General features: G+C 39.7%; 2 protein-coding genes across 4 annotated transcripts; one reads left to right on the top strand and one right to left on the bottom strand.

Moving 5' to 3' along the window:
• Nucleotides 1-1,374: 1,374 nt before the first annotated feature.
• Nucleotides 1,375-3,728, top strand: Naa30B (N(alpha)-acetyltransferase 30 B). 3 transcript variants are annotated; one of them, XR_011418750.1, is made up of 2 exons: nucleotides 1,375-2,598; nucleotides 2,950-3,728. XR_011418750.1 is itself a non-coding variant. In XM_017138365.3 (1 exon), exon 1 carries the CDS (start codon nucleotides 1,443-1,445, stop codon nucleotides 2,127-2,129), a length of 687 nt encoding a protein of 228 aa, XP_016993854.2. In that variant the 5' UTR covers nucleotides 1,375-1,442; the 3' UTR covers nucleotides 2,130-2,624. The 3 variants fall into 3 exon arrangements, 1 of the variants encoding a protein (XP_016993854.2); XR_011418751.1 differs by having other exon boundaries at nucleotides 1,375-2,568; nucleotides 2,950-3,727; XM_017138365.3 differs by lacking the exon at nucleotides 2,950-3,728 and having other exon boundaries at nucleotides 1,375-2,624.
• Nucleotides 3,729-5,228: 1,500 nt separating this feature from the next.
• On the bottom strand, nucleotides 5,229-10,390 carry rho (rhomboid). Its single transcript, XM_017138473.3, has 4 exons — nucleotides 10,079-10,390; nucleotides 8,516-8,854; nucleotides 7,375-7,792; nucleotides 5,229-7,022 (listed from the first exon to the last, which is right to left on the bottom strand). Exons 2-4 carry the CDS (start codon nucleotides 8,831-8,833, stop codon nucleotides 6,709-6,711), a joined length of 1,050 nt encoding a protein of 349 aa, XP_016993962.2. The 5' UTR covers nucleotides 8,834-8,854; nucleotides 10,079-10,390; the 3' UTR covers nucleotides 5,229-6,708.
• Between the last annotated feature and the right edge of the window lie 9,686 nt (nucleotides 10,391-20,076).

Raw genomic sequence — 20,076 nt, 5'->3', positions numbered from 1 at the left:
GAATTCAAATAATGAAAAAAAATAAAATTTACAGAAATTAAAAATTCCTTCCCTTTAATTCCTACCTACATAAATCCAAACAACCAACGTGTTAATCGAAATTATCAAATTTACTGGATCAATAAACAAACTCGCGTCGCACCAATAATAATTAAAGCTAAAGGATTTCCCAAGGAAGTATTGCCAGGACACCTTGGTCAAACAAACAACGAAAAACCAGGACGCAAATCAAACAAAAAGCGGGGTAAGTAAGCAAGCAATGTTATATAGTTATAGCCTCCCAGCTAATCTGATTTACGGACAGGAAAATGACTTAAAGCCCGTATTGAGTTACCCCCAAAAACGATGTCCTGTATGTGTCCTTTATGGGCCTTTTAGGTTAATTGCTTCTGTTGCATTCCCTCCATTAACCATTGGTCACATGAGGTCATTCGAAGGGAGCTTTTCCTCATCCGGATGTAAAATGGGAAGTAAGGCCAGGGCAAGTCGACCGGGAAACACAATCAACACACGAACCTAATGCACGAAATTAGTTTTCATATATGCAAAGCCGAGGGTTGGGAGCCCAGGAGCTCAGAGCTGTCACCACCCACCAGGTGGAAGCTCACAGGGATCGGGATACACCTGTGCGTGCTTGCCGGCAATTCCTCCTCGTCCTCGTTCTCGTCATCATCCTGGCACAGACAACAAAGGATTCCTCTTCGAGGGCAACTGTCAAAGTCGTCGTCGTGGCAGACATTTTCATAATTTTCACATGCTAAGGGGGGAGTTTTCCCTCTTTCCCTTGGATCCTGCTTCTGTTTTTTTGTCCCAGGCGTGCCTCTTAATTGCCCTGAATGGAGGAGCAAACGGGGCAAAGTGGTAAGCGTGACAGGAGTCAGGGTAATGCTATTTAGAGCCTGCCACGCCGACTGTCACCTGCTGGGATTTGTGCGAGTGCCTTGCCACCCAAGGTCGCGCCAGGAATTTTCACGACATTTTCACTCACTTGCGGCGGTTTCTCCTTGCAATCTGTTCATATTTTGGGCTGGGCTAGCAAATTATGCTATTAAGATATGATATATTCAAATTATATACCTTAAATCACTGTTGTAATGTATACTTTTATCCTATTTAGTTTATTTCAATAGGATTTTCTATATGGAATGTTCTGAAACTATTCATAAATTTATTGGAAGTACTAATTAAGTTGATTTATTTTCTTAAATGCTTGGCTAACATTAATAAATATTTTTACACCCGTTACTCCTTAAGACCTTAAAAATGCCCTGGTGCCCACATCTTTTCAGATTTAAAAAAAATGTAAATGCCAATTTGTTGTAATTATTAATACATATCAATCTCTCATGTTTTATTATTTATGTGCAATTTCCTTAGTCAGCTGTTCTTAAAAATTCGAAATATTACCTTGTTTTTTAAGAAACTCAACACAATCGTCCACAATGGGAGATGATGTATCGGAAGCACTTCTTGTAGAACATAAACTCAATTCATCTGTGGAGATATCCGATATTGTGGAAAAGAATCACTCAACCCATCAAGAAGAATTGGATTTTGCAGAGAAGAATCTCCCTCTTTCTGTGGAAGAGATAGAACCATCCTTTCTTGGGGAGAAGGATAACTCGAAATCCAAAGAGAAGCACCAGTTAACCTTCTGCGTCTTCCAAGATGAATCGCAGCTAAAGGTGCTCCAGCGTCTGATCGACTCTGAGCTCTCGGAACCCTACTCCATTTACACCTATCGCTACTTTGTCTACAATTGGCCAGATCTTTGCTTTTTTGCTCTCGATGGCGATCGTTATGTGGGCGTAATTGTTTGCAAGTTGGAAACGACAATCGAGGGAGCTCAGATAGGCTACATTGCCATGCTGGCGGTGGATGTGGAGTACAGGAAGCGGGGCATTGGAAGAGCCCTCTCCGAAATGGCCATAGAAGCCATGGCGATGAGGGATGCCGCCATGATTTCCCTGGAAACGGAGCTGACCAACAAACCAGCATTGGCTTTGTACCAAAGTCTAGGATTCATAAGGGAAAAGCGTCTATTGCGTTATTATATGAATGGAGTGGATGCCTTTCGTCTGAAACTAATGCTCCACTATTCCGGAATGTTGCCCTTGAGCGAGGATTAGAATAGTTAGATATTAATGAAGGCTTCTGATCGGTGAAGCGAGGTGGTTTTCTCATTTCTCTGACCTTTGCCATTGCCGTTTGCCGTTCCCTTCAATTAGCGCCCCAGCGTGCTGCTACTTGGGTAGCCTCTGTACTCTCCAAAGACTCCTCAAAAATCAGGTAGATGAAGAAACTCCGCCGCCTAATTGAGCCGCAAAACGCTCGATGTCGATGGCGAGGAGTCATGCCGGGCAGGGCGATCAAACCGATCGACCAGAAGGGATAATTGCCTCTCAGGGTCAAAGTCTCGACACATTAAGGAGCACTCGTCGTCGCCTCGATAAGGTTATATGCTTTGATAGGTGGTCCTTTCATCGGCATTCCCTTTAGATTCATTCAAACCGATTGGGGGAGAACTTTGCGATTCTTGAAGAACGTCTTTCAGCAGTTATTTACAAGGTTGCTGGTTTTTATGGAGTTCGTTTGATAGTAAATAAATTTCTGGTGGTCTTTAAGTATCTCTTAATAACTATTTTATAAGACTTGCGATTGTTAAAGGTTGTTTTTATTGTTTAAAGTTGAATAAACTTAAAATAGGAAATGATTTATAAGGATTAGAACTTATTATGAATTTTATTATTAATTTTTCAACTAGTCTCCTTCAATTTTTAGTAAAAAATAGTCATTTTGTAGTTATTATTCGATTAAAAAATGTTTTTAGATTTTTACATATATTTTTTAAAGGTTCCTTATAATAAAATCTGAAAATTATAAAGATTTTACTTACTTCTTTATAAAAAGTATGATAAACTAATAAACTTTGCTTACCTTTACTTCTAGTTATGATTCCCTCCACTCAAAGAAAAAGATAAATACTTGTTCTCGGATCTAACGAAACCTTCATCGATGAAGAGCACCTCTTTCGGGTCATCGCTTCCCTTTGCCGAGTTCTTTGAGGAACATTGAACCCTTTGGAGGTTCTCGACGGAGGTCTTTCTGGCCGCAGATCGTTGATCTGTGATACCCACTCGAAACTTGCTACCACCAGCTTCCTCAGTTGAGTTCTGGATCTGACTTTGACTTTAACTCTGACTCTGCTGACTCCATTCCATGCCATTTTATGCCACTTCACCTTTCCGCCAAATGTAAACAAAAACGTCCAAAGTCAACTTTTGGGCAGGTGGCTCCCAGCCGAAGCCGCAGCTTCTGTCCACAGCTCCGCTGTTCCGTCGCTCCAGATGACATGCAACGTTGTGGCAAAATACCGCGGAGGAGCGGCGAGGTGAAGCGTTGATTGAGTTGCACCTGCCATTCGCAGAAACAAGCTGGACGAGAACGGAACACAGGGTGCAAGGATGGGGGGCAGTTGGATGCCCGCGTTATTTATGTGGATTTTTCGGCTTCAGCGGGCAGCAGCTCTGTGTGGATACCGAGTAGCAGTCGCAGTCGCAATCGCAATAGCAGCCGCCGTCGTCTGAGCCTGTCTGACCTCGTCCCCGATTGCTGTTGACATTGTGCCTGAATTTCAATTTGATGTCCACGAGGCGGCAGCTCCTGTCTACCATAAATCTTGGTCCACCAACTGCCTCCTAGACTCGACTTGACTCTCCGCTGGCGTTTCGGATTGGTTTGGTTTGGCTTTGGCTTTGGCATTGTGTCTGTCTGTCTGAAGAAGACTTCAATGGGAGTTGCAAGTGTCGTCTACTCCGCCCCCGAAAATCCAGAGAGGTACTAAGCTTGTGCTGCCCCCGTTTTGGAGTCACATCTGCTTTATCTGGAATATCTCCTGGCACTTCCTTGCTGTCTTCCTGTCCTCTTGCTAATTGTATAATTTAATTGGAATTTAATTGGCGGGTGCAATCAGGCAGCTCTGATTATGCGCAATAATTAATTGCAAATTAGTGACTAAATTAGCAGGACCTAGGGTGTTTGTTAATTTTTGTAGTAATTTATTTATTTGTATACATTTTATTGCCTGTTCATTGAGGAATTCAACTGAATTCCTTGCCTAATCTTCGAGTGTTTTATTTATTCGGCTATGTCATCAGACATCTTTGATTTAGCAAAGCATCTTTGATTATGCATCATTAATAAATGAGACTTTGGGAGCATCAAAAATGAAGATTATACCCTGTAAAGCTTAATTAATAGAGAGTTGTATAAGTTATTTAATTTCTATAAATTTAATATCCATTAAAAATTGAGATTACCCTGTAAATTTTGAGTAGAAGAGCTTTACAGATATTTTAAAATATTTTAAATTCAGTAAAAGTATTTTTCCAATATTTTGTAATTCTATAAATTCAACATCCTTTAAAAATGTAGAATAATTTCCATAAGCCGGGCATCTAAAACAAGCTTTATAAATATTTTAAATTCAGTATAAGAGGTTTTTATATAATTTACATTCTATAAATTCAACATCCTTCACAAATTTGAATTAATCCGTAAACATCTTGAATAAATATTAAATAAAAATAAAATTCATTATATTCTTTATCCAGAGGTACTTTTTAGTCGAGTAACCAAAAAATATCTAAAGATGATTTTCGATTCGGGGAAAGTCCTTCGAGTGGAATGCCTACTAGAAAATTCATGGACTTAAGTCCTGCTAATCCGGCAGGATTGAATGCGATATCGAACGACATTATGAATTATTACGAAATTCTTATGATAGGCCTTCATATTTCATGGGGGATTTTCAATTTGCCACGACTTCAGCCAATATAGACCAAATATCGATTGCCTTTGCACCCTTTTTGTGTGGAGTGCGGAAAATTCGTTGACACACACAAGTCTCCTTCTGCGGAGTGGGTATTAATTAAGGATTTTCCTCAAGTTTTAGTTGCAGTCTTTCGCTTTGAATTCCGACTCATATTTATGTGGAGCAAATATTGATTGAGTCGTCGCCCCCACCTCAAACTTCCCATTTATGTGTGCTTAACCGCCCTGAGTTATTTATCAAGAAAACGAGAATTTCATTTATAATTTAGACATTTATTTTTGTTCAATTTTTCTCTGTTTATTTATTTATCTATAATTTTTTTTTGCTATTTGGTTTTCTCTTGTCTCGTGCTGAACATTTCCGTTTCCTAGTTTCCTTTTTTTTTGGGTGAAGAGAGGAAGGGGTTTGGGGATTGGTTGTGTGTGGTTCCATTATTTTGAAAATCGAATATGCTATCTTGGGGTTCTTTTTTTTTTGGGGGCCCGCAAGGATTCTATTTTGGCTTACGCTTTGCTGGCTTTTATGCCAGATTAGCTATTTTCATTCTGCGATTACTTTGAATATTTCTATTTCTCTATTTGCGTACGAGATATACATTGCTGTCTATATATATTTTTTCTGGCGACTTTGTATCTGTGTATCAAGTATCTTGATAATCTTCTCTTGCTCGTTTATTTATTGCCCTTAAATTGTGGCCAAAAACCAAACTGTGGCAACTGAAAAACTGAAAAGAAAAATGAAATGGGAAATGAAAAGGCTTTTGTTGTATTTCTGTTGTATTCTTGAAATGTTTTGATTTTTATTTTCTTTGGCTTTTCGTGTGTATTTTTTGAATTGTATTATTTTTACAGTTGAATTGGTTTGTTTTTTCTCTCTTGCATTGTTTTTGTTGTTTTTTCGTGCTTGTTTTTGTTTTGTGTGAATTTCACTAAATTATTAAATAAATAAATAAATAGTTGGCTCGATTGACAAATTAATAAACCCTCGCTGCCCTACAATAAATAAATATAATTAGTAATACTTTTGTGTCTGTGTGTGTAGGGGGATTACGATAATGTTTGCTCGATTTTGTAACGCATTAAGTGACTTTAATTTAATTTAATTCGATTTGCTTAATTGATCTGAATTGAATGGTTCTTTGCTGTGGTTTCCCCATCGTTTTTTGTTGTTCTTTGTTGACTAGTGTGCGACTTAATAGTATTTACAATTTGAAACAATTTGTTAGGGGCTAGTTATACCTAGTTATATATATGTAATATATATAATCGCTACGAGCTACATAGTTCGAGAGCAGATTATGCTTATGGATGTATAAACAATTTGATACAGTGTTTTTGCTGCCGATGCTTCGATTCATTCAGAGTTAATTGCGGCCAATAAATAGATAATTTAAGAAAACAGGCAGAAATTAAAAACCATTAAACGAAAACATGGGATAATGGGTTAATTTAAATCATAGCGAGAGGCGATTTGTTCTGTTTCTTCTTCTGATTTTTTTCCTCTTGATTTTTACTTTGTTTTTACACGCGAAATAAATTCAGTCTTTGGTTCTATCACAACATTTGTTTACACGTTTCGGCTTCGGTTTATGTTTATGTTCTTCTCATCATTTTTTTAGTTCTTAGTTTTTTTGAGTTTTTGAGTTTGTGTTCGGTGTTTCGGAACTGAAACGGTTAAACGGTAACTGCAAACGGTAACGATTAACGGTAATGCTAACGAAAAGCAAAAGCCAAACGAATTTCGAATTTAGTTTTGAACTAAATCGTTGAGTGAACTTTTCTTTTCCACCAACTCTCTGTCTCTCGATCTCTCCTGAAGCTGCTGAATTTGCATCTGACTCTGGATCTGGATACCGATGATTCCTCATCTCATATTTAGGACACTCCCAAATCGTGCAGCAGATGCTGGGTGATCTCCTCGCCCTGCTCCTCCATCAGCTGAGCAGTGACCGTGTTGATCAGGTTGAACACAATGGCGAAGACGGTGAAGGCACAGTAGACGCCCAAAGCCAGCCACCAGATCATCTGCTCGTACTCCCGATGGCCGAAGTTCTTCAGCACCAGGAAGCCAATCGTGAGTCCCGCGAGAGCTCCCGTCAGGTGGGCAATATACGACACCTGGGGACCCTTGGCGAAGGCGCCGCCATCGAAGTATTGGGTGTACAGAGCATAGCCCAGGTCGCAGGAGACTAAAAATAGAAGAAGGAAAAGGATTCAAGTTAGTTGGGTCGTTAAAAAATAAATAAACTTATAAAAAGAAAAAAATACTAAAGAATTCGCGTTAAAAAAAGATGGATAAGCAAGCACATTAGTCGAAAGAATCATAAATATATTGGACAAAAAATTGAGAGGAAAATAACTGAAGAATTCGCGTTTAGTTAAAAGGAAAAATGGTTCAAAACTTGGCTAAAGAATTTACGTTTTTTAAAAAAGCTGAAGAATTCGCGTTTTATGAAGAAGGTAAGTAACATAATGAAGTGAAGTTACAACGACAGTTTCTAATCGATTTTATTTCAAAGGTTAAACAGAAGCGAAACTCACCAAAGATGACGACAGATCCCAGCTGCGTGGATGCGCTCTTCATGTGCGCATAGTTGAGAGTGATGTTGGCCAGATGGGCGGCCAGGAGGGCATAGACGCCACCGCTGGCGCCCACAAGGAACACCTCCGAGTCGACGACGCTGGTGCCGAGGGAGCCAGCAAAGACGCCCGCCATGTAGATGACACCAATCCTGGCCGTGCCGTGCATCACCTCCAGGGGAATGCCGAAGAACAGCTGGATGACGATGTTGAAGCCCAGATGGAACCAGTTGGCGTGCAGGAACATGTAGCTGAAGAAGCGCCACACCTGCAGCCGCCTATCCGGGCGATAGACGAGCACCGAATCCGAGGGAATCGGCACGGGAAGCCCAAAGTTCTGGGCGGGCATTGTGTAGCGGTCGTAGGCGAAGATGGCAATCTAAAAAGTGGACAGAAGCGATAGGGATTGGGGGTTAGTTTTGGGGTACACACACACACTGATTTATGTTGTTGCTGTCTGGCACGCGACCGCGTTCCAAATAAAGTCTTATGAAAATGCTTAGGGCGAGTCCTGCCAACTAACTTGGCAGGGCTTCAAAAACTGAAACTAAAACTCTCATACGCCCCGTGGGTTTATTTTGATATTCGTGCTAGTTTCTATGCGAAGCAAATCATTTCCATTACGGAAGTAAAAGGGCATGTACTGCAAAGAGGTTGTAACTCATTTTAAATATGTAATATCCAGAAATTACTAGGGGTTCTTAAAAAAATATATTCAATAATAATTTAAGAAAAGGATATTTAACTTTCTTCTTCAAAATTTGTTATAAAACTACAATTTCTTATTATATCTTCCCCTTTCTTATTATATCACCAAAATGTACTTAAAAAACTGCCGGTTTCTGGTTTCATATACTTTTCTGTTCGCTTTTCCTTCAGCTGTTTGTTGTTCAACTTGTTTACAATCGATTTTCGGGGGCGCCAGCGAGTCAGACGCAGAAAACGAAACATGAACAGGCGAGGAAAAGCGGGGAAAAGCGAGGAAAACTCTTGGAAAACTTCCGCCCTTCGTCCCTATATCATTTTTATCGCTCTTGGGATGAAAGTTTGCTTCTTTGCGGCTTCTTTGATTTAATGGGATGTGTAAATTTCGAATGCTTACCTCAATGATGGAGATCACTAGGATGAACCAGGGCCAGTGTTGTCGGTGGACGTACTTCAGCAGACCCAGATCCTCCGCCTCCGGAAGGGGCGTGGCTGGAAGGGCTACATCGCGCTGCATGTAGATGTGCTCCCCCTGGCGGGTGCAGCAGGTACTACTGGCCGTGCTGCAATCCGTGTCGTAGGATGAGGAGTTCGATGCGGAAATGGAGGCGGCGGGAATGTCTATGATGGTCTCCTTTGCAGGGGCGACGACTGTAGAATGCTCCTCCTCCTGCGGCTCCAAATCCACCTTGGTTTCGTTTGTGGGATTCTCCATTGTGGCGCCTTTGAAGAAATTCTGTAAAGACATAAAGTTGGTAATTAATTAACTTGAACCGAACAATAAACAAAAATCAATTAAGTGCATAAATTATTCATAAAACGCACGGCCCACTGAAACAAGAGCAATTACAACACTTCACTTCTGTCTGTCGGGAAATGCAGCAGAAATAAAAGAAAAGCAAAGGGAAAAGCGAGGAAAAGCATGCTTTTCTGTGGCCAAGAATTTTGTTTATGGTCTGGGACACGGATTCCAATGCCTCCGAGGCAACTTCCTGGTTTTTCCTGAGGGGAAAACTGGGTCAGCTTGGCTAACGGCTAACCATAAAATTTGATGGGCCAAGTTTGCTTTTCTCCCAGTCTCTAAAATTAGCTGGACAAACTTGAAGATACTTTTGTATCTCCATCTATGTCGTCGTTACATAAACTGCACTGTTTTTTTGTTAGCCCTGAAATCATCTTCGCTAATGGCCAACTAATCAGCTAATGGTCAGGCATTATTGTAATTTGCTCTCACAAATTATGTTAATCGCATTCGATTCAATTACAGTCACAGCACAAATCTTCTTAAATTCCTCAAACAATTGTTCGTAAGAAACACAAAAAAAAACGAACTCATTGCCTTGCACAACAGAAAAAAAATTCCAAAAAACGCGTTTCTCTCACTCCCACTCATTCGACTTCGTATGGCCCCCTCTCTTTCTTTAAGTCGCGTTGCGTTTTTCACCGACTGCCTACCTACCTACACTGCTCGAAAAGCGAAGTGAGTGGGCGAAACGCCTTGGCTTGTTTTTTTTTCGGTTGCCATAGCAATTTCAATAAGGCACGAAATCACAGTCTGCCGAGCTTATTAATAAATTAATTTATTAATTTCCATTGCAGACTGCACTGAATAACCAGGCGAGCATGAAGACGAGTTGTCGAAAGCGCAGTTTTAATTTATATCTGTATATTTCTTTTTTCTACGGTCTTTGGTCACTTTAGCATAGTTTCACATGACCCGCGGTGTAATTTGCATTTTTTATGCTTTCTGCTGCACCACTCGCACCCCTAAAAAAATAGGTAAAAAGTGCGAGAGAGAGAGCATTGCAGGTTGAACAAACTCATTATGCCTCTAAGTTTAAGTGCTTTTGTTTTGCCGCTGCTGTGCGACAATTTCTATTGCAATTTGCACATTTCTTGCATATCTAGTATCTGCGTATCCCCCAGATATTCCCATTATATTTATTCTCATTAAGGTTACCTTAGGTTTTTCTGCCTTTCGCAATGTTATAATCCAAAATGCGTGGGTTTCTTGTAATCCAAATGTCTTTAGTTTATTGGCATATTCGCTTGGTTTTCACTTGATTTTTTTTGTATCTCACACATTGGTAACTTTTTTGGTAGTGCTCATAAATCCAGGAGCTTGTTTTTCAGATATATTATTTCTCACACTTTAGCACACGACAATTTGAATATTTTTCTATATGTTTCTGTTTCTGTTTATTTCGAGACCTGCGTCTGAGTTTCTCAGTTTTATTTTTGGAAATTTCAATGATCTCGCGCTCGCGGCTCGCACGCAACTGACTTTTGAAAGGGAAGACAGCCGGTTTTTATAAGTGCCGTGCCTTGAGCAGGGGATTTATAAGAGAGCGAGGGTCTCGAACTCGAACATGTTGTGTTTTCATTCGCAGCGTATAAGAGTTGGAATCGTATAAGCTATAGACCCCGACTTTATGTGGGTGCACTGCAGTTATTCGCTGGCTGCAGCTCGAGGCGAACGGTTCGATGGATTGAGACTGATTACCGGTTACCTGGTTACTCACCGGTTTCCCCACTCCACCGGTTTTCGTAACCCATAGCCCATAACGGTTTATGACTCATCCGGAAAGAGGGGGGCCCAACACTTCTTACCAATGCCACTTGCCACTGACTAACCATCTTCGGCGATCTGCGATCTTTGTCATCACCACTTACTACGCAGATCTTGGGGTCTTCTAATCTTCGCCACATTGCGAAATTCCAGCAAGGTTATTACGAGATTGGGAATTGCGGAATTTTTATTGTACTTAATAGTAATCTAGAATACCCTTTCATCAAAATGGAATTGGTGATAAGAAGTCTTTTTGTACAATTCTGCAATTTTGCAATATTTTAATACCAAACTAGAAAGGGAATTTATTGATTGGGGAATTGTTCTTTTAAAAATAATTTTCTTTTAAATAATTATACCCGTTACTCGTAGAGTAAAAGGGTATACTAGATTCGTGCAAAAGTATGTAACAGGTAGAAGGAAGCGTTTCCGACCCTATAAACTATATATATTCTTGATCAGGATCACTAGCCGAGTCGATCTAGCCATGTCCGTCTGTCCGTCTGTCCGTCTGTCTGTCCGTCTGTCCGTCTGTCCGTCTGTCCGTCTGTCCGTCTGTCCGTCTGTCTGTCTGTATGAACGCTGAGATCTCGGAAACCATAAAAGCTAGAGGATTGACATTTTGCATGCAGATTCTGGGAGCTCCTACGCAGCGCAAGTTTGTTTCAAAAGGGTGCCACGCCCCCTCTAACGCCCACAATCGCTTGTATACGATTTTAAAAATTTCAATATTTCGGAAAAGTAAAAATGCAGTTTTATGGTGTTTATCAATACCTATCGAAATGTAGAAGAAATTTTTTAAATCGGACCATTCGTTAAAAAGTTACGGCGGATCAAAGTTTTTATCTCCATCTCCTTCGCACTTCCTTTAGCTGAGTAACGGGTATCTGGTAGTCGGGGCACCCGACTATAGCGTTCTCTCTTGTTTTGTAATAAAATGTTTTATGATTCAATGTTCTGCATTGATAAAAATTATTGATAATAAAATTTTAGGAATTTAGAAATCGGGGTTTATTAAAATAAATTTTAGGTTTTACATAAATACATTTTTTTAAAAGGGGTTTTCTAGGCACAACATTAAATACGACCTCTCAATTTGATTAAAATATAAATGAATGATTTAATGATATTTCTTTCATAGAACAACAAAATATTGATATTGAACTTTAAGCAATACTGCAATTAGAGAAAGTGCTTTCATTTGTATACCATTTGTATTACTATTGCTATTCATTTGGCCATTTCTAAGGAGAAGAATAAAACCACATCATGCTTTTGAATGAAGCATGATAATGATGATGAACTTCCGATTAAAAGACGGTTTATCTAAGTCTGCTTGCTTTCAACCAATTGTCAATAATTAAATCAATGCCATTAGGCAATTAAATGTAATTAGTTTTTTGAATAAACAGCTGTTTACGAATACTTACTTCGAATAGCCAAATACCTGATTTCTCGTTGAGTATTTTTAAAATTTTTTGAGGTTTAAAACTTTAAAACTGTTGAGGGTTTATTTTTAGTTTATTCATTCAAAGGCTTAAAACTATTTCCAAAATTCCTGAAAAACCCCTTAACGGTTTATGCAATAACTAAATCTTAATTGTTTTTCCCTCGACTTTTATTGATTTTGGGGAACGTGCCACACAGCCAACTGACCTAAAAATGCAAATCAAGAAGTTCAGCTATGCAGAACATGTCCCGGATTTGAACTCGAAACCCATAACCCTCTGATGATTCCCCTTGATTCCCCGATTCCCGGTAGGAGATCATGATGGTCAGGGGGTTTTAAATTTCACACCTTTTTTCCTCAGCTCCCTCGGAGGCGTTGAACAGATAGAAATCGGTAGCAAAAATAAATATTTATACAAATTATTAGGCAGCCGTAAGCCGTTGCAGTCACGAGTTCGCGGGAAAGGTCACGGCATGTTGCACAAAAGGAGTAGCAGCTTTGGCTTTAACTTCCTGCTGCCTGGCAAAAGGATCAGTGGTATTACGTGTTTTGCATGATAAGCTGGGAATTTACACAGATCTGATAGATAAGACAAATATCCCATCCTGGCCAGTCATCATCGTTCGTCGGAGAAGAAGAACTCCCGCATGTGAAAAGTGAAAAGGTGAAAATATTTTCACAGCGAGGGAAAATCTGCACAGAAAAAAATTCGATATGATATAGGGTCAATTCTACCTTATTTCATATTAATAAAAATCCGATAAGATTTATGTCAAATTTATGATTCAATCATATTAACTTGATATTTTTACAATATCATATAAAATACCAAATTTCTAAGTATTTTTTGAAGAAATAATGTAAAATTGGATAAGCATAATCTTTATTCATATGAAAATTATATGAACAAATTGATCTTAAAAAAAAAGAAAAAATTGACCAACACATATTAATCTGATATGTTGTTTTTTTTCTGTGTAGAGAGTCCTCGTCGACTGAGATTTATGATGACTTTTTAACATGTGCGTGTGTGCAACAGGTAAGCAGTTACAAAAACACAGTTGCATTACATGGCCATGACCAGGCACGTCAACAGTTCTCAGTTCTCAGTTCTCAGCTCTGAGTTCCCAGTTCTCGGCTGGGAATCATCTTCATCGTAAATCCTTTTTTCCCACGTTCCCTCAGGTCGCTCGGTTGAGTTCTCCAACTAAACGCTGGATTTTCATTGTGCCAGACACGCATCTCTCCCTTGGATGGTGGTGGACCCACAAGGTCACCCAACCACCCAAAAAAAAAAAGAGAAAACAGGTAACCGAGTGGGCGTGGGTGGGCTTTTCCCACGCAGGACGTTGATTCCTGGCCCAAAACGAACCCGGGGAATTCCTCCATCCAAGCAAACATGTGCTCAACATATGCGGGAATCGGGGAATCAGGAAATTCCGCCGTCCGCCACTTGCGCTTCCCATCGCCGCCGCCCCGCAAGGTGTCCTTTTTCCGCTTCCCGGAGTTTTCCTCTCATTTCGCGACTTTTTGTTTCAAACACTTGTCGTCCGCAAGTTCCGCCAAATGTTTCGCGATATGCGTGTGTTTTTCCCAGCATATTTATCCTGCCCAAGGATCTAAGGACTAATCATCGGCCAGGGGCGCGTCTTTCAAGCAGCTTCTCAGAAAGCAGATGCAAAGAGGAGGCTGGGATCTGGTTGAGTGTCTAAATCCTGAAAAGAACTCCAAGTGTCGGTTATTGGTTCTGCAAAAAAAATAATACAAATTTAAAATATAATTTGTGAAATAAAATTCAAACTATTTCTTAAAAATTAAAAAAAAATTTTTGGAGGTTGTCATCTATTCCTAACATTTCCTTATTTAACTTTTAATACTATTAAACAAATTTCAATTATTCTCAATTACCGTTTTTGGAAAAATTAAACTTAAATTGAAATTAAACAACATAAATATTTTTTTTTTTAATTTTTATAACTTTATTCAAATTGTAAAATATCCTGAAATTGCATACGAATACAGAAAATTGGATGTTTGTTGATGGAATATTATGAAATTCTTTATTAATTTTTTAAGAGTTTTTATGAGAAGAAACTCCTAGCGAGAAACTCCAAGGATATTTAAACAATTTCGTTCAAGTGAAATTCAATGCTTTAATATTTTATTTAAACATTTTAATTTACCTCCTTAAACAAATTACAAATTTTGCAGAAAACAAGCCGAGAAATGCCGGAACTGAACTGGGCGTCAAGGATACCCAAGGCGAAATGCAAATTTGTGTAGAGGACGATAAAGAGGCAAACAGAACTTGACGGGCCAATTGCAAATGGCAATGGGGATGGGAATGGAATTGAAAAATTGATTGAGAATGAAGGCCAATAATAATGGACAAGTAATGAGACTGTCCGCAACAGCCAGCCGATGGAATCGTGGTAGTCGTGGGAGTCGTGAAACCAAAAGGACTAAAAGGACTGGCCAAGAAGCCAGGGCATGCTCGAAATTTATCTATTGGATTAAGGTCTCTTTTGTGGACGTCATTATGGCCAATGCCAAAGACAAATTGGAAATTTATTGTTATTGGCAGGGGAAGGATACTGCGGCGGAAGGAAGGAAGCGTAGCAAGGATAACAGACCAGCGAATATGCATAATAAAAATGTCAATCAATGAACTGCAACGACCCGAAAGGAGTCCTCCGCATTCGCATCCAGGGCATCCATGGGTCAGTAGTGCTGCCCACGATAATTGAACATAAACATTGCATTCAAGTAGTAATTGTTGAAATTATTGTGCATCCTAATCCCGGAACCAAAACCAAGAACCAAGAAACCGAAACGAAGGCAGCACAACGGAGTTTCTGGGTCTGCGGTCAGCAGTAGTTTTCGGGTTCCCAAAAATAAGCAAAACCCCAGAACGGGCCTAGTAAAAAGGACATTTGTATGTATGCCATAGACGACGTTTTGGAATTTGGAATAGTTCCCAGGACATGTCGACACTGCCATTTGCTGGGCAGCCAAAAAGGAAGCCCGCATTTGCTGAGAGACAAAAGAAGGCCAAAAGGGAGCAATGGCCAAATCCAAATCCAAATTGGCTCTGACTTTGTGGAGTAAGTCATCAGAATGAATAAATAAACAGAGCCCTGGTGAGGATAAGATAATGGTTGCAGATAATGGCCGAGAGAAAGAAGTCCTGAATCAATAAAAAAAAACTGAAGAGTTTAAAGAAAAGTGATGCCAATAAATGGAAGATGTTTTTTATTCATGATAAAAGAACTCTGCTTAAGTCAACAACTTCAATTAGTTGAAAGAATCAATATAAACAAGAGGGGACGCTATAGTCGAAAACCTGCGAGGGAGATGGAGATATGCATGCATCAAAACAACTGCTTGCACTGCTTGAATTCCATTATATATTATTTGCTCATAACTTTTTAATGATTGGTCCGATTTGAAAAGTTTCTTCTTCATTTTGATAGGTATTAATATACGCAATACTCTACGAATAAAGAGTGTTAATATAGAGAGTAATGAGAATGTCTGGATACTTTACAAGAGGTTTCCTATTCATGGTGAATATTACTTGATAATAGAACTCTGCTTGAGTCAATAAGTTCAAGTAGTTGAAGGAATCAATAAAAACTTTAAAGTGTTTAAAGAAAAGTGATGAGAATAAGTGGATACCATGCAAAATGTTTCTCATTCTCATGGTGAATCGTACTTGATGAAAGAACTCTGCTTAAGTAATCAACTATAATTAGTTGAAAGTAAATTTGTAAGATCAACAAAGTTTCAAAGTTTCAGACTTGACCAATTTAAACCGAAACCCTTCATATAAATCACAACGTCCACACTTAAGCTGCGTCCCATTTGTATTTAATTTGAGTATTCAGCTCAGAGCAGCTAAATTGGCAAGCGCCGCAAAAAAAGAAAGGGGGAATATAAAAACCGCATTCGGTTGGACTCTTTATTTCCTTCTCCAACCCAAAAACATGTTGAAAAACCCGCACTCGCAATCGAGGAGCACTTGACCACTCGCGAAACTCGTGGCGCTAATCAGTTTAAAGGGCGCTTGTCCACTTTGGCAATGCTTTGGTTTTAATTACGCGGCAAAAGTTGGACCTCATCCTCGTCTCGCCAACTTTGCAATCTGGCGAATTTTTCACTGCAGTGGCAGCTTGCAGGCAGCATCATCTCGCCGGGATTCCCAGTTAGTTAAAGTGCTGGCAACACATTAAAACTGCAATTCATCCGCAGCCGCAGAGGAGGTGGATGAGAAGGCCACACATGGCCAAAAGGATGGGGAGGCTGCCTGGGATTTGGATGGCCCTTTTGGAGGACTCACAGCTCAGCAGGGGCTTGCAGCACTAATGAACATTTTATTACAAAAGTTTGCGCTCTCTCTGGATGAGGAGCGAATACGAAAACTTGCACATCTTTTTTATGGAGGCTGTGGATCAGAAGTTGGCCCAATTTGAAATATTATTATGCCAAGTGGCCAGCTGAGCCAGCACCGTGGGCTTCCCATCTTCCCAAACCCCTCGTGAAGTGAGGACTGCACTTGTGCGACTTCAAATCCAGCTGGGAATGCAACTCCAGCCCTTTTTTTTGGAGCAGGAGGAGCTGTCTGGCGGGTGTCTACGACCCGTCTGCACTCGTGACACCGCTGAAACCCAATCCCAGCTCAGATATTTGCTCAGCGAGGAACCAGAAGTCCAGTCAGCTCTGTAATTCCGTTTTAATTTGCACGCCCGGCGTGAAACGGAAATGGACACCCTGGAGTAGTCACCCCCAAGAAGAAAAAAGGGGTTCCCCTTCCTGACCTTGTTGACCCTGCTGCCCACTGAAAACCAAGTGTAGAGCTCAGTTTTCTCTACCACTCAACGTTTTAATTACGGATTCGAGCAAACATTGCAACCGAAAATATATTTGGTCAAAAGAAGGGAAGGAATGGGTACAGGATCCACTCGAGTGGCGAAGAAAGGGTTGCAGTTGCAGGGTCCTAGGGTCTTAGGGGTTAATGGGTTTCAGTTTCTAATTATGATGATTTTAATTGTCCTGACTTCAGCACTATATGAAAAGAGGGGTTCGAGTGTGGGTAGTTTTCTTGAATTTTTATAATGAAAACGTTTTAGTTTCATTAGATAAGTTTTCAGAAATGACATTATAGGGATAATGAGGGGAAAAACTAAGGGAGTTTTAATATGTGTGAAAAAGGGATCAAGAAATTTTAACATTATGATGTTTTAAAATATTTTTAAGGCCGGGTTATCGTCCGCATATTACATTTTAATATGTCTGAAAAAGGATAAAGAAATGATGATATTTTTACAATTTTTTAAGGCCGTTTCAGGGTTTACATATTAAACTTAAAGTTGTCTTTAATTTTTAGGTTTTACATGCGGGTGATAAAACGGCCCTTTATATATTTTCAAATGTATTTTTTAGGTTTTACCTTAAATTATTAAAATTTCCTTTATATGTTAGCCTAATTTAAGAAAATGTCTATAAATTGTAACTAACTTTTTCTTTCCGATGAAATTCTGTTATAATTCATAACGATCTAATAATTTTCAAGCTGTTTAAACTACATTTATTTCAAAAGTTTCCTTTTAATTTAAAGGTTTTTTCTGTTTATCCCTTCAATTACTTCATCAATTGCGCTGGCATATGCCCCATAAAAAGCTACACCTGTTGGTCGGTCTGTCAGCTTTGGGGGGTTAAAACTCGCAGTTACGCAGAGCGAACGCCGCTCTTCCACGACTGAAAGCCCTCCGTTCGGGGCACTGCCATTGATGGATTATGCTGTCAATCTCTGGTAAATTGCTCCTGCAGCTTAAGCCTCCCCTTTTCCCTTACCCACCTTTGCCACCGCCAGTGGCACGTGCTTCCCCTCTCCCTTTCTCTTTTGGGGACTCGACAAGTCGTCACTTGGGGGCTTGAGACCCCCAATGGAGGGGGGATGTAGATGTGGAGCCAGTCCGCTCTGTCGGCATTCATTACAAGGAGCAGGCGGCTAATTGAAAGCTGCACTCGACCCAGCTTCGAAAAACGCTCGGGGAGGAAATTCGAAACCGAAACTGAACCGACTTTTGGGCAGCTGCGAAGTTATGTAAAAGGGGGGTTGTCGCTTTTGCCCCCCGCCATCCGAAAGTAAGGATATTGAAGCGAGGCAGCTGTCGATTATTGACACTGCGGTTATGAGGTACAGTGCCCAAGGTGGAAAACAGTGGGAAAGAGGAAAAGGGTCGGAGATTGACAGAGAGAAAAGTGTTCTCCAAGTTTCATATTTAAATCTCATGTGTATCTTACAATATATATTTATTTATTTTTTTTAACCCCTTAAATAAGAATTTTAATTCACTGTATAAGAAAACAACAATATAAAAACCTATTTATTCAAGGTTTTAAAGTTTCTTAGTCCCATCACTTAGTTATTTCATATTTTTTGTAAACCTGACACTTCCTGAATAAACGGTTGGGAATTACAAGCACAAATCTACTTACAAATAGAAATGCGCCTGTAATATGAAGTGTGATCTTATTGTGAAGGAAGTTTTATCTACAAATAATTTTTACTATCTACCTGTATTGCTTTTCGTCAAATATTTCACTTTATTTAATTTTAGTAATTTTTTTAAGACGATGTTCTTTTTCTTAGAGTGTAGCGGAGCAGGGGAGCATCGACCATCGATAAACGGCCCCAAAACAGATGCTGGCAGACGGCGTCGGCAATTACAACACGCGAACGAACGCAGGCCAGACAACAGGTTGGTCCTACGGCTCCAGCTTCCATCTTCCATCTCTCATCTCCACTTCCATCTCCGCTTCCAGTTCCAGCCGCACTACTTCCATCTCCCAACCGAAACCGAAACTGAAACCGAAAAAAGTCGGAGATATATAAAAAAATAACATCCGAAAATAACCATTGGAGCCTGGCCATCGTTTTTCGACGTGGTTTTTGCGCTTTTGTTTTCTGGTTGGTTTTTTGTTTTAATTTTTTGTATTTTTTTTTGTTGTTTGTGGTTAATGATGAGCCCGAATCGCCGTTGCGCCGTTTGCCGTGTGGCATGGACAGTTGAACCATCCGATAACTCTGCCCTCCTGTGGAATCCTCCCCTCGGCGGACCGACCAGCGCGATAATTGCCGGTAAAACGCCTCGCTTGGCCTTTTAAATGCTGACTCGCGTTCTTGTTGCTATATGCGCCGCTCTCGTTTTTTCATGGAAATCGCTTAAAATTTTGGATGGCAGGGTATGACGGCTTTGGCAGGGGGTTGATAGGGGAGTTACGGACAGGGATATCATGGAACTAGATTTCTGATAGACCCCGTACAAGTTTTATACAACAAAATATAAAGTTAAGAAGTTATAGCTCCTTTGGTCGTTAGTTTTTAAGAATTTTTAGCAAATTAAAATTTTTTAAAGAGTATTTTTGATCTTAAAAGTAGTCTTGATCAAAAAATACTGCAATCAAGACGAAATATTGTGAGAAAGTATTTGTTAGCCTAGAGAAAAATTCAAGAGAATTTTCTTCTCGTTTTCAAAATCGTTTTTTCTCGAATTTAAAATGTGTAACAATTTTTGACAAGTGAAAAAGTTTAGAGTATATTCTTTTCGTTTTTAAGAAGGTTTTTCTTATTTTCAAGACGTTTTTTCTCACATTCAAGAACAATTTTTCTAAAGTTAAAATAAGTAATGAATTTCGAATTCATTTTATAGAATAACATTTCTTTAAAACATATACAATGCTCTTTAAAATGTAAAATAATATGATATGCTTATCAGTGCAGTGATAGGGCATATATCATTCGTTTTGGGGTCTTCCTTTCTCCACGCTCTCCGTTCCGGCTGGCCCTTTTTTTTTTGGTTCGTTGTTATTGTAGGCCCATTGCAATGAGCCACAAATTGCAGCTGGCGCACGGAAGCGACGCTCACGAATCCCG

Source organism: Drosophila takahashii, chromosome 3L, assembly GCF_030179915.1.
Source record: "Drosophila takahashii strain IR98-3 E-12201 chromosome 3L, DtakHiC1v2, whole genome shotgun sequence".
Taxonomy (NCBI): domain Eukaryota; kingdom Metazoa; phylum Arthropoda; class Insecta; order Diptera; family Drosophilidae; genus Drosophila; species Drosophila takahashii.
Note: the sequence above shows the minus strand (reverse complement) of the source record. Positions and strands in the feature narration are given on the sequence as shown.

Bases quoted from the DNA above. Each gene is read 5' to 3' on its own strand.
- Naa30B (XM_017138365.3), top strand. From the start codon at position 1,443: ATGGGAGATGATGTATCGGAAGCACTTCTTGTAGAACATAAACTCAAT.
- rho (XM_017138473.3), bottom strand. From the start codon at position 8,833: ATGGAGAATCCCACAAACGAAACCAAGGTGGATTTGGAGCCGCAGGAG. The intron at 7,793-8,515 runs GTAAGCATTCGA...TCCACTTTTTAG, and splicing joins TAGTGATCTCCATCATTGAG to ATTGCCATCTTCGCCTACGA. The intron at 7,023-7,374 runs GTGAGTTTCGCT...TTCTATTTTTAG, and splicing joins GGGATCTGTCGTCATCTTTG to TCTCCTGCGACCTGGGCTAT.